We start from the raw sequence: 12,792 nt of genomic DNA, 5'->3' as shown, positions 1-12,792 counted from the left end.
TTTTTTTAAGAAAAAAGAAAATAGTAATTTATACTTGTTTTGTTTATTTAAACCTACGGCTTCGCCTTTTCGCTGCGCCGGACCGAGGTGGAGCGAGAGGTGCTGCTCTGCGCGAGGGCTCCACTCCCGAATCACATCCAAAAGCGGCTTCAAAATGTTTTTAAGAGACTATGACAGCTAACAAAAACAAACCCCAGGAGCGTCACAGCRCAGAGCCCCGATGGCCCCAAAGAAAACTTCGGGGACGTGTGATTTGGGGACGATCCTCGATACTTGACCGAAGAGCGGCGACCGGCAGCGCCCCTGCCCGGGGGCGGAGGGGAAGGAGAGGGGGCCGGGCGCCGCGAGAGGCCCCCGAAAGGAGATCGCTCCCCTCCCAGCGCGTTTCGGGGTGCGGGGGTCTCCCCGTGCCRCCAGCAGCGGCCAGCGAAGAGCGCTGCAGGCGTACGGACCGGAGCAGAGGCCTTAGAAACTCAACACTCAGGTGTTTCCAGCTGTCGCAGGGAGCGGAGCAACGAGTAAAGATGAGATTTTTTTTTTTTTTCACTACAGGAAGTATTTATTTTAAACTAAGAAAATGGAAAAAAAAAACAAAAAGATCAACCCAAACCGTAGCCCAGACTCGCCGTAGCCGGGTTTGGGGTTTTCCAGCTTCGGGAGGCAGCGGCTGCTGCGTCGCTCGGCGGTTGGGCTTTCCGGCGGGACGCACCGAGCGCGCAGGTGCCCGGGACGTCGGCGGCGCTCCGCTCCTCTCCTTGCTCTCCCTCGCCGCGCCGAGTCTGCGAGCAGCGTCGGAAAGCGAGTCGGAAAGCTGTATTTGTTAATAATGTTGTAATTTTATATATATATATATATATACACACACACACACACATATATATATATATATATATATATATAAAGTTCCCTGGAAGAATGCTCTTTCACTTTATTTAAACGTTTTGTAAGAATATGAGTTTTAAGAGGTGCCTCACCCCATTAAAGTGTTTTTTGGGGCTCGTTTTGGAGCGCCTTGCTTCGGTGTCCGCTCGCCGGCGCGGGCGGGARGCAGCGTCGCGGTCGGAGCCGGCGGCAGGTCGGGGAGCAGCGGAGGCGGCCCCGTGCTCGTCCCTGCTGCTCCGCAGCCCTCTCGGGGGGCTGGAGGCGGTGCGGAGGCTCCCTTGCCTGCCCGGGGAGCAGCAGCAGCACGCAGCTGCCTTCAAGCCCCCGCTYGGTGTTTGCATCCTAAACGATGGGTTTCCCCTTCCAGTCCCTCGCCTATCTCGGCGGAGCCTTGTCTGGGCAATCGCGGTGCCTGGGGATGATGCTCGGGGAACAACAACCTGCCTGCAGAAACAGCCAGGGAAAACCCTTCGTGTGCCAAGGCTTAATGAGGAGCAGAGGGAAGTGGGAGGCCCCCAGGCTGGGAACAGCRTCACCTGGGGAAGTGCAAATGGGTTAGAGTGTTGATGGGGCTCAGCTGGGATCCAGCCTGCCGGGCCAGGGGCAGGGAAAGGGGATAAAAGCCCGGGGCTGGGGCTGGGGGGTTGTGCTCTCTCCTCTGCCTGGGTACTGCCAGGTAGGAGTGTGCTGCTTCAGGGGTGGGCTTGGGCTTGGGAGGGTGCAGCTTGTGCTGTACTGTGCTGGGGGGGTTTGGTGGAGAAGGGCTGTGGGTTTGCACTGGTGTAGGGGGGCAGGAGGATGTGAGCTGGGTGCAGGAGAAGCTGCAGCAGAAAGCTGCRGGGGGACTGCCCCAGCCTAGTGGCAGAGGCTGGAAGGAGAAGGGCTGTAAGGGTGACATCTGCCCCCATGAGGCTGTCTGAGTGAAGGTAGGGGGCCCAGGTGGGGGATGAGGTAATGTCTGAGTCCAAGACTTGTTAGAGGCCTCTGAAACAGGAGCCTTGCAGACTCTTGGGAGGGTGAACACCTGATGCTGAGGCTTGGCACAAGTGTTCCTGAGACAGAAAAGTCCCTTAGTGCAGCTGGAGCCTGAGATGTCCCGGCAGTGGTATGTCTTGTCCTCACTGGCTCTGGCTTTCCCCACTGCTGCAGCCAGACCCTTGCTGTGGTGTGCTGGGCTGCCAGGGCCACAGCTCAGCACCAGCCTGGCTTGTGGGTGCTCTGGGAAAAGGTTGGGGTGGCCAGGCAGGCCCCTCCTGGTGAGGGGGCACCAATGTGGGGCTCTTGATGGGACCCAACCTAAGGCTTCTGTTGCAACTCTTTACAGCTGAGCTCTCGCCATGGGATCCCCCAAGCAGAGTTGGGGTGCAGGACCACCAAACCCTGCTGATGCTACTGCCCTACAGCCAAAGATGGCATGCTGGAGCRGGAGAGAGGGGGATGGAGCTACAGCTCTGTGTCCTGCTGTGGATGTGGCTGCTGCTGCTAGTGGGCTGAGATGCAAAGCTCTCCTGGTGCTGGCTGTCTGCCTATCTGCTACTGCACTCCCATACTGCATGGGGTCTCTGGCTGCCCTGTCCTGGGCTCCTCCTGCCTCCCTGCCTCTTTCTCCTCCTCAGCTAGGCTTAAAACCCTCCCAGACTAGGGTGAGTGACAACTTGGTGGCAGTGCATCAGGAACCAGGTACCTCCCCAGCAATGCAGCAACCTGAGAGGGCACTGGTGGGCTCTGCAGGCATCTTAGGAGTTGAAGGAGACTTGTATCACAGTACAGATGCTGAAGGACTGAGTGTGGGGACACTAGCAGGGGATACTGCTGGTCTGTCAACATCTCATACTCTCCTGGCACCTCAGCCCAGATCCCTGGCAGAGGAGCTGACTCCTGCAGCCCCAGCGCTACTGCAAGCTCCCTGCTTGGCTGCAGCTCCCTCCAGTGCCTCTGCAGGGACTGAGAAGSCTACTGTGGATGCAGGAACTGAACTGCTGGAAATGATGCCCACACAACTGACCTCACCTGAAGAAGGGGTTGCTAAGAAGGCTCGTGTCCAATCTGATGCCCTGTCAGATGCAGGCTCAACAGAGATACTGGCAGGTACTCAATCCCTGCTGATGGGCTGCTGGAGTTGTAAAGGGCAGAAGCAAGTAGTGATGGCAAGCCCCGGCCAGCGCTCCTCCAGCCGTTCAACCAGCCTTCCTGGCCTAGCTGTGGATGAAGACCACACTGATGCTTCTGAGCTTGTACTCCTTCCAGGGGGGCTTTCACCTTTGCCATCAGAAAGGACGCCTAGTTTGGCTGAAATGCATCCTGGCACTATGTGGGCACATCCCTCTGTGAAATCTAAGAGGACCTGGGGCACACATCCCACTGATAGCTTCCTGCATGGAGAAGCTGCTCTGCTAGAGGACACCATCTTGGTCAAGGCGCTGAGAAATGGGTCTGGCCTTCTGGCTGCTATCTCTGCATCACCTCCCAGTGCCACGTCAGCTACACATGGTGTCAAGCGCCTGCAAGTGCTGCCTCCCTTCCATGCTGCAGAAGAGTTCAGAGGACCTGCTGACACCTTAGAGAAACCAGGCAATCCGTCTTCCCACTCTGCAAAGCATATCCTGTCTATGTCTACTGACGGACCTTCCTCCTCCCCTCTGATGAGGGGCCTCGGAGCGGCAGGTGATCCTGTAGCTGGAGTGAGCTTGGCAGCCCTTGATGCTGTCTCAGAGCCCAGAGTGTCCAAAACCTCCTATGAGGTGGGAACTGCTGCGGTGGCTTCCCCCTTGCCAAAAGCTGCAGGTGTGACAGATAGCTCCTCCCTGAGTCCACCTACTGAGAGGCCTTTTCTGCATCCCAAGCYCTTCCCCACAATCCCTCCTACAGTAACGTATGAGGCTGGGCCCACTGCAGTGACTCCAGGGCAACACCAGGTTACACATTTGGCCACAGAGGTGGCAAAGAGAAGCCTGCTGCCTGGAGAGGCAGCTGAGGCAGAAGGTGCCACAAGTGGGAAGCCCAGAATGTCTTCAGCAGATGCAGCTGTTGCTCCATCAGGACCCCTAGAGCCCACTTTTGTTACTTGGAGCTCTGTGCCTCCTCCTGGCTTGAAACAGCCTACTCCAGTGCGTCAGCATGAGGCCAGGACTGCGTTCCAGACCRGCACAAAGGTTTTCTCATCTCTGTCTTCTGTGTCAGCTTCCATGAGAGCTGTACATGGCCCTGGATCTCTGCTAACCTCTCAGACTATGACTGCACCAACAGGATTCATGTCTGACACTCAGTCTGTGGGCACTCACCTGGCTGTGGCCTCACTGCACCCCTTCACAGCTGGAGAGGATCTCTCTGCAGCAACCAGACCAGTGCCTGCAGGAGAAAGCTTCACTGCAGCTGCACCCCCTGCTGAGCTCATGACTGCAAAGCAGCTGGGCTCCCCTGAGGCAAAGCCCCCTGTGTCCCAGGCCCCTGGGCTCCTCTCTCCTGCACAGCCTCTCCCTGTGCATGCGTTGCCTTTGCAGTTCAGGCTCACAGGTGTTGCTTACACTGAGGCTCTGAGCAGCAAGTCTTCAGAGAGCTACAAGAAGCTTGAGAAAGAAGTGACACTGATGGTAAGTGTGGACTGACTCCACCAGAGCTGGCTAGTGGACCTTACCCTCTCTGTGGAGATGTCTCCTGTTCTGGATGAATGGGACTGAGCAAAGTAGCTGAAAAGCTACTGTGCCCAGCTGTTCCTTATAGTCTCCCACCATGTGTGGTGGAGACACCTTCCCCCTCAGCTCAGTAAGTCCTGGCACTACTGYACTAGAAATAAACCTGGATGCTTGGTCTGAGGTGGGACTGGACTCCCCTGACCTTGTGCAGATAGTGGGGCCATCACATGCTGTGTTGGYGATGGAGATGTTTCCTCTGACTGCTTTCCTAGGCTTGTCTTGGGCTGTCTGGAGCCCTGGCTAGGCTAGCTCATTCATCCTAGTTTTAGAGGCCATGGCACTCCTGGAGTCACCAGCCTGCCCTACCCAGGGCAAGCCAAGCTGACTTCCCTTTCCAGCAATATTTTTATTGCCTGCATCCTGATACATGTCCCGCTTATACTGGGGATCTTGCAAATGCTTCTCAACTGACTGATATTTCTTCTAGCTAAACAAAATGTTGTCTACCTATGAGACCTTCGTCCAAGCAAATATCCTTGAGTTTCTGTGAGTATACCACTCTGCTCTGGGGCAACAGATTGAGATGGATGGGCTTGGGTTGGTGGAAGGGCTTTATCTAGCGAAATGCTCCAGAGAAAGCGAGCAGCTCTTGTGAGGGGCTATGTTCCCTCCCCAGGATCATCTTCCAATGGATCCCTGGTCAAAAGTGCCATTGACTCCAGACAAAGCTTCCCAGGAGCTTGGCACCTAGAGCTCCCTAGGTGGGGTATGCCACCTAGGCTACCCATGCTGAGCTGATGTGCCTTGTAACCTTCTCCCAAAAGGGAGCGGAGCTTCCTTGTCTGGGACCTATGCAAAGCACATGCATTTGGATCAGGCTTTCTTAGCTCATGTCCTCCTTAGGAATGGCTCTGTCACTGTGCGAGGGGAGGCTCTATTCAGAAGGGACAGTCCTGTTCCGACAAACTCTCACCTTATCCGTACAATCGTCACTGAAGTGAGCAGAAGGAGAGATGCCTTCAGTTGGCAACTGGAGCCACAGTCCATCCAGTCAAGTGGTAAGCCAAGGGGCTCCTGCAGCAGCAGGACAGCTGCTAATAAGTCTGTTCCCTACAGGTCCCTCAAAGCTGAAGCCTGACTAGCTTGGATCTCAGTCTTCTCTTTTTCACTTAGCTTTCTCTTGACCCATGTAAAACTCCTCAGCACAAAGGGTACTGGAGACTCTCTGCAGTAGCTGTATCTGTATGGCCCACTACTACTGCTAAACTCTTTGATTTCCCCTCCTTGACCTGCTTCTGCTCTGGGAGGCAGCTGTATATCCGAAGCCCTTCTCACAAAAGGGTTAGGTCTTGATTTTGGCTTAGCTGACCATCTCTGGCTTTAGTGTTCTTCTCTAGCACCCACTGAAAGCGAGACTGACTGATTTCTCCCAGGCAAGGTAGAAAAGGTAAGGGCATGAGTCTTCTAAAATCCTTTAGGCTTCAGCCTGGAGAACCTGGACCCAGAGAAGTTGTCCGTCTCTCTTACTGCTCTTCAACTTGGCTCTGTTGTATCTGATGGAATGGGCAGGACAGACCCTCTGGACAGACTAATCAGTGAGGTAGGTCAGGTCTTGGTCTGCATGCTGAGACTGGATGCCCCTACACTCTGGGGTCTCCATGTTGAACTGGAGTGAGATGGGGAGAAGGGAGACAGGCACTGAGCAGCTCCTGCGAGGAGGGACAACACTTGTCTGTCTCACTAGTGATCTTTACCTCTGGGCAAAGGGATACTTGGATATTTGAGGCCTCTTAAAGGAAGGCATCCATTACTGGAGAACCTGCAGCTGGCAGCAGAGGATATAGGGGGGAATACTGGTGGCCCGTCCAAAGGCTGATGCTGGGAACTTGGCCTATTGGCAAGAAAACATAGGCTGGCTACCTGGCTTTCTGTGAAGTAGTATAACGCCCCTTGAAAGCAGAAGTGAGGTATGCGTTGTTGTCTCACCTTCCTATAGGTGATCCAGTCACTCAGCACCCTGTACCACGTGAGGAACTTCACTATTGCCCAGATCAGGTATGGGAGATTACTCCTCTCCAGAGCTCTTTAATAAAAGCGTCAGTCACTTCACCCTGTGCTGTATAAGGCACTCAGCAGCCAATTAGTAATGCTGCAAAGATGGGAAGGGTCAGGTTTTCCTGCCCTAGGAAACCTGGGGAAGGTCTCCTCACAGCTGCCCTTGCTGTGCTGCTGGACATGCCTCTACGTGTCTCAGGCTGTCTCAGGAAGGTTCCCCTCCCTGTAAAGACAGGGACTATGGTGATGTGCAGCTGGTATCAAATAAAACTCTCTCCCTTCCTGAGTATGGGAAACTGGAGCGCTGATCCTGACGCAGTGGCTCGTCACTTGGTTATYGCTTCTGTGCCTGTTTCTAGCCTTCCTGCCTTGCTTAGAGCCATTCTGTCTCCTTAGAAACCTCAGAGGGGACCTGGAGATCAGTGGAGAGGTCTATCTGGACTCAGTTGTCCATGCTGATATCGCAAAGGTTCTGCAAGCCCTGAAGGCTCTCGCAACCTGCTCTGTGGACCTGATGTCCCTCTCAGTGGAGGGTAAGGACAGTCCCTCTGTGGCAGGGCTTGCAGCCAGGGACAGTCATCTAACAGTGGGGTTTTTTTCTCCTCAGGAGCCAGGCTTCATCTGAAGGCTTACCCAGTCTCCTTCTTAGTCATCAACAGACACTTTAGTGAGGACCTTCTGGATCCACTTTCTGTAGAGTACCAGGAGCTCACAAGAGAGCTTGGTGATGTGGTAGGTGTGGCTGGTGGGAGTGGGGGGCAGYGTCCTCTGAGGGAAAGGAGGCTACTGGGGCTGGAGGAAAGGAAATGCTCCCTGATTGTCCAAACYAGACCCTTATAGCTCCAGGACCATGGCTGAAACATGCAGAAAGAGCAAGATCTGGAGCTCTGAGGTCCTTGAAGCCTTTGCTCCGAAAGATCAAGGAAACTCTTCTAGAACAAGTGTGGCAGCTAAGAGCGTTTGATAAATGCCTCCTGTGTGGAGAAGGAGCTCTGCTGTGACCTATCCCRTGCTAGGACACCACCCCCAGTGCTRGGGGGGGACTCCAGTGCTAGGATGCTCTCTTGCTGCGGATAGTACTTCAGTAGTCCAGGCCACACTGCAGCTAGGGACCTGGAGGTGCTGTAAGACCACAGATGGTCCCAGCTGCCTTAGTGCTATGAAAGTGGTGATCTGGCTGGGGGAAAAAGCTCAAAGGCTGGAGGGAGCTGAGTGAAGACTCTTTTGCAGGTGGGAAGAGCCCTGAGGGACCACAGGAACTTCCTGCAAGTGGTCATAAGAGGATTCCTGTGAGTAGGAGCACTGAGTCAGAAAGACTTATGTGGAGAAACTGGAGGGAGGAGCAGAGGGTGTAGATCCGGGGAAGTCTCCCCTGAATGTTGACACACGCTATCCAACAGATCCCAGCTTCAGGCCTATTGCCTCAGCCCTAGAAGGGTTTGCAGCAGGCAGATGARCTCAAACAGGTGTTTAACTACAGGCTTTTGAACTGCCCAGTGTAACTGTCTGAGGAGTAGCTTCCTAGACTCCCAGGGATGTCCCTAACATGACAAAAAGCAGATGCTAATTTAATGCTTYATAGCTGAGTGAGGGGACACTTGAGTGAAACCCGCAGGAAGTGTGGGCCAGGTCACGGTGAGGCTGGCAGCTGCTGGAGCTGTTCTACCCCTGTCCACAGGCCTGGCTCCTTGATCTGTCAYGGGGATGTGATCTTCCAGCACCCTGCTCCAACTAGCCTGGAGGTTTTGGAGGCACTTGCTGTCTCAGTTGGGCCAGACAAGGCTTTGGCAGGTTCAGGCTTCCAGGTGGACCCATACTCTCTTGCAGTGGGAGGTAAGCTTTCCCTGCATGTGGGGGGGGGGGAAGGTACTTTTCCGTAGCTCATAGCTGTTTGCAGGGTGAGCTGAATTAGATCCAGAGCGTATCGTGCTTCCTGTTATCAAAAGGGAGTGTGACATGTCTGGGCTGACGTGGAGGCAGAACTCAGCTTGCGATGGTTGATCCGAGCAAGGCTGGAAGCACAGTGCTGGTACCACGCTCYGCTGTCCCTCTGCGCAGCCTGCGGGAATTGGAGCTGGAGAGACAGGTCTGCTGAAGGCTGCAGTGGCAGGGGGAAGAGTTGTCTAAAAAAGGATGTGAGGGTGTTGACTAAAGATGTTGCTGGCACCATTTATACCCTGCTGTGCCCCCACAGGAGAGTGGATGACTGCGGTAACACTGGGTAGAGCTTTGGTACTGTGCAGGAATGCTGTTAACTGTTGTGCTCTACTCTAGAGGACACCCTGGAGCCTCCCCCTGCTGATCTGGGCTTTCCTGAGTATGGAGTGGTGATCATTGTCATATGTGGCCTTGGCATCATCACTATTCCCATCATCTTGCTGGTGGTAAGGGTAATATTAGTCCATCTCCTCTGCAGTGATGCAAGTGCTGAGGTCTCTGTAGCTATCTAGGCTCCAGCATTGACCCTAGAGGGTGGCAGAGTGAGGGCTGTATTGCTTAATGCAGAGGCAAATAGCTTTGCAGAAGCCACTGTGGCCTAATGTCACAGCCCTGCTCAGGACTGCGGCATGGCTGGAGTGAAGACCAGCAGGGGAGGCAAGCGGCAGCGAACCAGCCTCCCCTCTGGGGAGAGCTCAGGGCAGGGAGCAGGCGTATCGGTGCTGCTAGGGYGGCTGCGGTGCTCTCCTCTGCAGTGCCTGAGGACCAAGAGGCTTGGCTGGCAGGATGTGGCAGCCCTCTGGGACAGAAGAGACCCTGAAGCTGGGACCCAGACCCTGGAAATGGAGAACCAAGGATTCTGGGCAGCTTCTGGAGAGGTAAGTGGCCTTTAGAAGGGGCAAATATTTCCTTGAACTTGTTTCTGTGCCTTTGGCACAGCACTGAGCCCTTTGCTAGCAGTGTCAGTGGRGTGTTGGACCTGCTGGAGACAGTGGCATTGGAGCCTGTGGGCTCTACACTGCTCAGGGCCCCTCCATGGCAAGGAGCACCTGAGTTCTCCCGCTGCTTTTGGAGCTGTGACTTTGGGTGCAGTGACTTCTTCCTCTCCTTGCCAGCAGGGTGGTGAGGATGCTCATACACAATGGCAAAAAAGCTCTGCCTGAGAGAAGACACCCTAGATGGGCTTCTGCTGTGGAGTCCGAAAAGGTGCTTGTGCAGAGGGAGATGCTGGAAAGCTGCCCCTGYTTCAGCTCAAACTGTCTATTGCTCTCTAAAGGTGCAGGTTGTCTCTGGGGTATGAAAGAACACCTCTCTATCTTTAACATTATTAAACTGTTTATAAAAACCTCAGTCAGCTGCAGTCATCCTTTGCCCCCTTTCCGTGGTGTGGAAAGCTCGCTCTCACTGGGGCGGGCTTTGCTACCTGCCCCACGTGGCCCTTGCCCAAGATATGGCTCTACAGGGATAAGAGCTGTGACCTCCCCGCTCCTGGTGAGCGTGGTTGAGGGCTATGGAGGGACAGCTCACTGTCCTCTGCCTCTCACCTTGGGCAAGTTTCTCTTGCTGGAGCCCAGGCTGTGACTGTGAGCTTCTCTGGAAATGAATCACCTCCTTGCTTTGACGGTATTTGCCCTGGAGCACATGGTCCTCTGGTTTTTACCTTTTGTTCAAAGGGGCCAGTTCTGCAGTTAGAAGGGAAGAAGGAAACAGTTCTGCAGAATTCTCCTCAAATGCTTATTTTTCTAGAAGTGACACTAACACCAAGGCACAGGAAGGAACTAACTGCTCTGAGCTGATGCAAGAAAGCATGCAAAAAAGAGGGGGGAATTCCAACAAATTGTTCAAGACAATTGTGAAATGTCAGCTGGGAAAAAACAAACTGAAATAAAGAGGGGGAGGGGAAAAGGGGGAGGGAAAAACCTGCTGTGCTCTGGCCCATCTAGAAATGACATGATGGGGCTGTTTGGCAGCTGAATGTCACCAGGGCAAATGACTAGCTCAGCAAGTTGTGAAGGTCATGGGTGCTGCAAGCCCTGGCAGAAGCTGCAGGAGCCAAAGCAGTGGGTGCCAGCACTGACGGAGGACACTTGTGCATGCCTCCCACCTGAGGGAAGTCTTGTTATGCTCATGGATRTGCAAGTGTTTTGTCTCATAAGCTTTCTGCAGGAAACTCTGCACAGGGCTAGACAGCTCCAGGTTAGTGCTCCCTGGCTGAACACCCTGTGGATCCTGAGGCCAGGAGTGGCTTTTTTTTTTTTTTTTTTTTTTTTTTTTTTTTTTTTTTGTCTAGTGTCCTGCAGTAGCAAGGTAAGCCCCAATGGGGCTGGTGCTGCAGGGCCAGCAGGGACCACCAGTGCCCAGCCTGGATGAATGCCTGAAGGTGACCTGTTGCTAAGGTGTCTGCTGCTCYTCTCCATCCGTTGCCTCTCAAAGGCATACTGGAGCACCTCATCATGATGTCTGCCCTGATGGACATGGTGCCCAACTGGCAGTGTCCTGSTCCCAGTCTCCTGAGCCTGGCCACGTCTCCATGGAAGGTGCTGGTCAGCCCCTCTGCCACCTTGTGCTGCTCAGCCTGTGGGCTCCAGGGCTCTCAAGCTAATGCACTGGTGTGGGGGTGGCCCTGCTGACCAGGGAGGCAGCGAGCCTGAGCAGCTGTCTGCCAGAGATTGTGGTCTTCACATCAGTCCTGTCTCCAGCCCCAGCAGAAGGGCTCGCAGCGTCGTCTTCACCTAGCTACACTGCTAATGCCGGCGCTGTCCCCGCTGCTGTTCGCGCGCTGCCTGCTCTTTGCTTGCTGGGCAAGTTACATTGCAACTGGCCTGTGTCAGCCGGGCTCTCCAGTCTGCGCGCTGCTGCAGCGTCAACGTTTGCAGCATCAGCGGCAGCCTCGTCGCTGGCTCTAGGCARTCGGAGATGCACGCAGCCTCCCTGGGCGTCGAGGTGTCTTCTGCTTTAAYGCACGTGCACACACGCTCCTTTCCAGCCAACTAAGCCCAAACCTAAGCATGCAGCAGCCCAGGGGTGGCAGTGCCCTGCTGCCCAGTGTCCTTTTACACTGCGAAGGTAGGTACTAAAGAGCCACTGTTAAATATTTGGGACTATTGCATGATGGTGACTGGTGTCTTCCACCTGTAAATGCAAATTCAGCTTCTGGTGCTCGTCTTTGGGCTGTGTCACAGCTGTTTCCAGCTGTGCCTGTGGTTTTGCAGTGCATCTGGAAAAGCAAGCATTGACGAGCTGCTTGTCTGTGAGTGGGTTAGTTTTCCTCCCTCCCTCGTCCTGGGCAGCACACACTGAGGTGGATGACAGGAGCTGGCACGCTCCTAGCACGCAGCTCAAGTGAAACGTGTCCCTTTCCCCTRCTGAGGCCAGCGGTGTGGGAGAGGGGCTGATTTACAGTCAGGACCATGTACAAAACAGGCCACTTGCTCAGAGGAAACTTGCCTTGCTTGTGCGCTCTCTCTCCCCGCCTCTCCCTGGGAAATTGCACAGCTTCTGTAATGCCTTCAAAAATGTTCTTCAAAAATTGAAGGGCAGTTTATCAGTGCTGCCAAACGCCTTGCTGGGAAGGGCTTCACTTTGGGGCACAGAAGGGTTGGGAACACCTTTTATTTTTTTAATCTTTTAGACTCCTCAGCTAAGCAGCTCCAATATCCAGGAGACACAGCAGCCTCTCCAGCCAGCAATACAGATACCTGCACTCACAYGTGCAGAAAACATTTGCAGCTGACAATTTAAAAGGTGAAGTTCTCCAAGGGCCAAGCACTGGCTGTTCGTTCGTTGCTGCAGAYGATTGTTTGGTGCAACTTTTGATAAAATAAATGTCCCACTTTTCTACTTACGTTTTAAGTGGCTTTGTTTATAGATGTCCCCCCCCCCCAAAAAAAAAGCAAATAAATGAATATTGCATAGTATTCATATCCTGGCAATAAACGCACGTCACGTTACAGCACCCTGCTGTTCGCCCTCTTGCGTGACCGGCACACGGGCAASCGGCTGTCGGGCTCGCCCTGAGCGAGCCGACCGCAAGGCCGCGCGGGAGCCGCCTCTCCCGTGACCGGCCCGTATCTGCCCCCGCCCCGCCCGCCGCCCCCGCTCTGCGGCGGACGCAGGCCGCATCCCCGCGGGCGCAGGGCCGCCCCCGAGGCGAGGATCAAGGCGGAGCAGCCGGGGAGCAGCCGGGGCCCGCGCGCCGCCGCCATAGCCGGATTTGGGGCTTCTCGGCAGATCCGGGGGCGGCTTTTACTTCCTGTCACGGAGGACGTGACGCAGCACGCACGCA

At 54.7% G+C, this 12,792-nt stretch overlaps 2 protein-coding genes across 2 annotated transcripts in view; both read left to right on the top strand.

Annotated features, from left to right (window-relative positions):
• Nucleotides 1-2,219: 2,219 nt before the first annotated feature.
• On the top strand, nucleotides 2,220-9,400 carry LOC146596395 (uncharacterized). The gene is made up of 11 exons (XM_085304018.1): nucleotides 2,220-4,472; nucleotides 5,002-5,060; nucleotides 5,418-5,572; nucleotides 5,993-6,114; nucleotides 6,511-6,569; nucleotides 6,966-7,102; nucleotides 7,177-7,301; nucleotides 7,800-7,858; nucleotides 8,248-8,402; nucleotides 8,844-8,953; nucleotides 9,263-9,400. Exons 1-11 carry the CDS (start codon nucleotides 2,220-2,222, stop codon nucleotides 9,398-9,400), a joined length of 3,372 nt encoding a protein of 1,123 aa, XP_085160144.1.
• A 1,424-nt stretch (nucleotides 9,401-10,824) lies between these two features.
• The window catches only part of COMMD4 (COMM domain containing 4), a 5,926-nt gene continuing 3,958 nt past the window's right edge, over nucleotides 10,825-12,792 (top strand). Inside the window, exon 1 of the mRNA XM_085304016.1 lies at nucleotides 10,825-10,887. Within this exon, the coding sequence (XP_085160142.1) occupies nucleotides 10,825-10,887 (63 nt within the window). The remainder of the gene's footprint in view (nucleotides 10,888-12,792) is intronic.

The sequence above is a fragment of the Rhea americana genome, unplaced genomic scaffold (assembly GCF_003343005.1).
Source record: "Rhea americana isolate MKP2758 unplaced genomic scaffold, rheAme1 scaffold_201, whole genome shotgun sequence".
NCBI lineage: Eukaryota > Metazoa > Chordata > Aves > Rheiformes > Rheidae > Rhea > Rhea americana.
The sequence above is the reverse complement of the archived record's forward strand: the minus strand, read 5'-3'. Positions and strand labels throughout refer to the sequence as shown.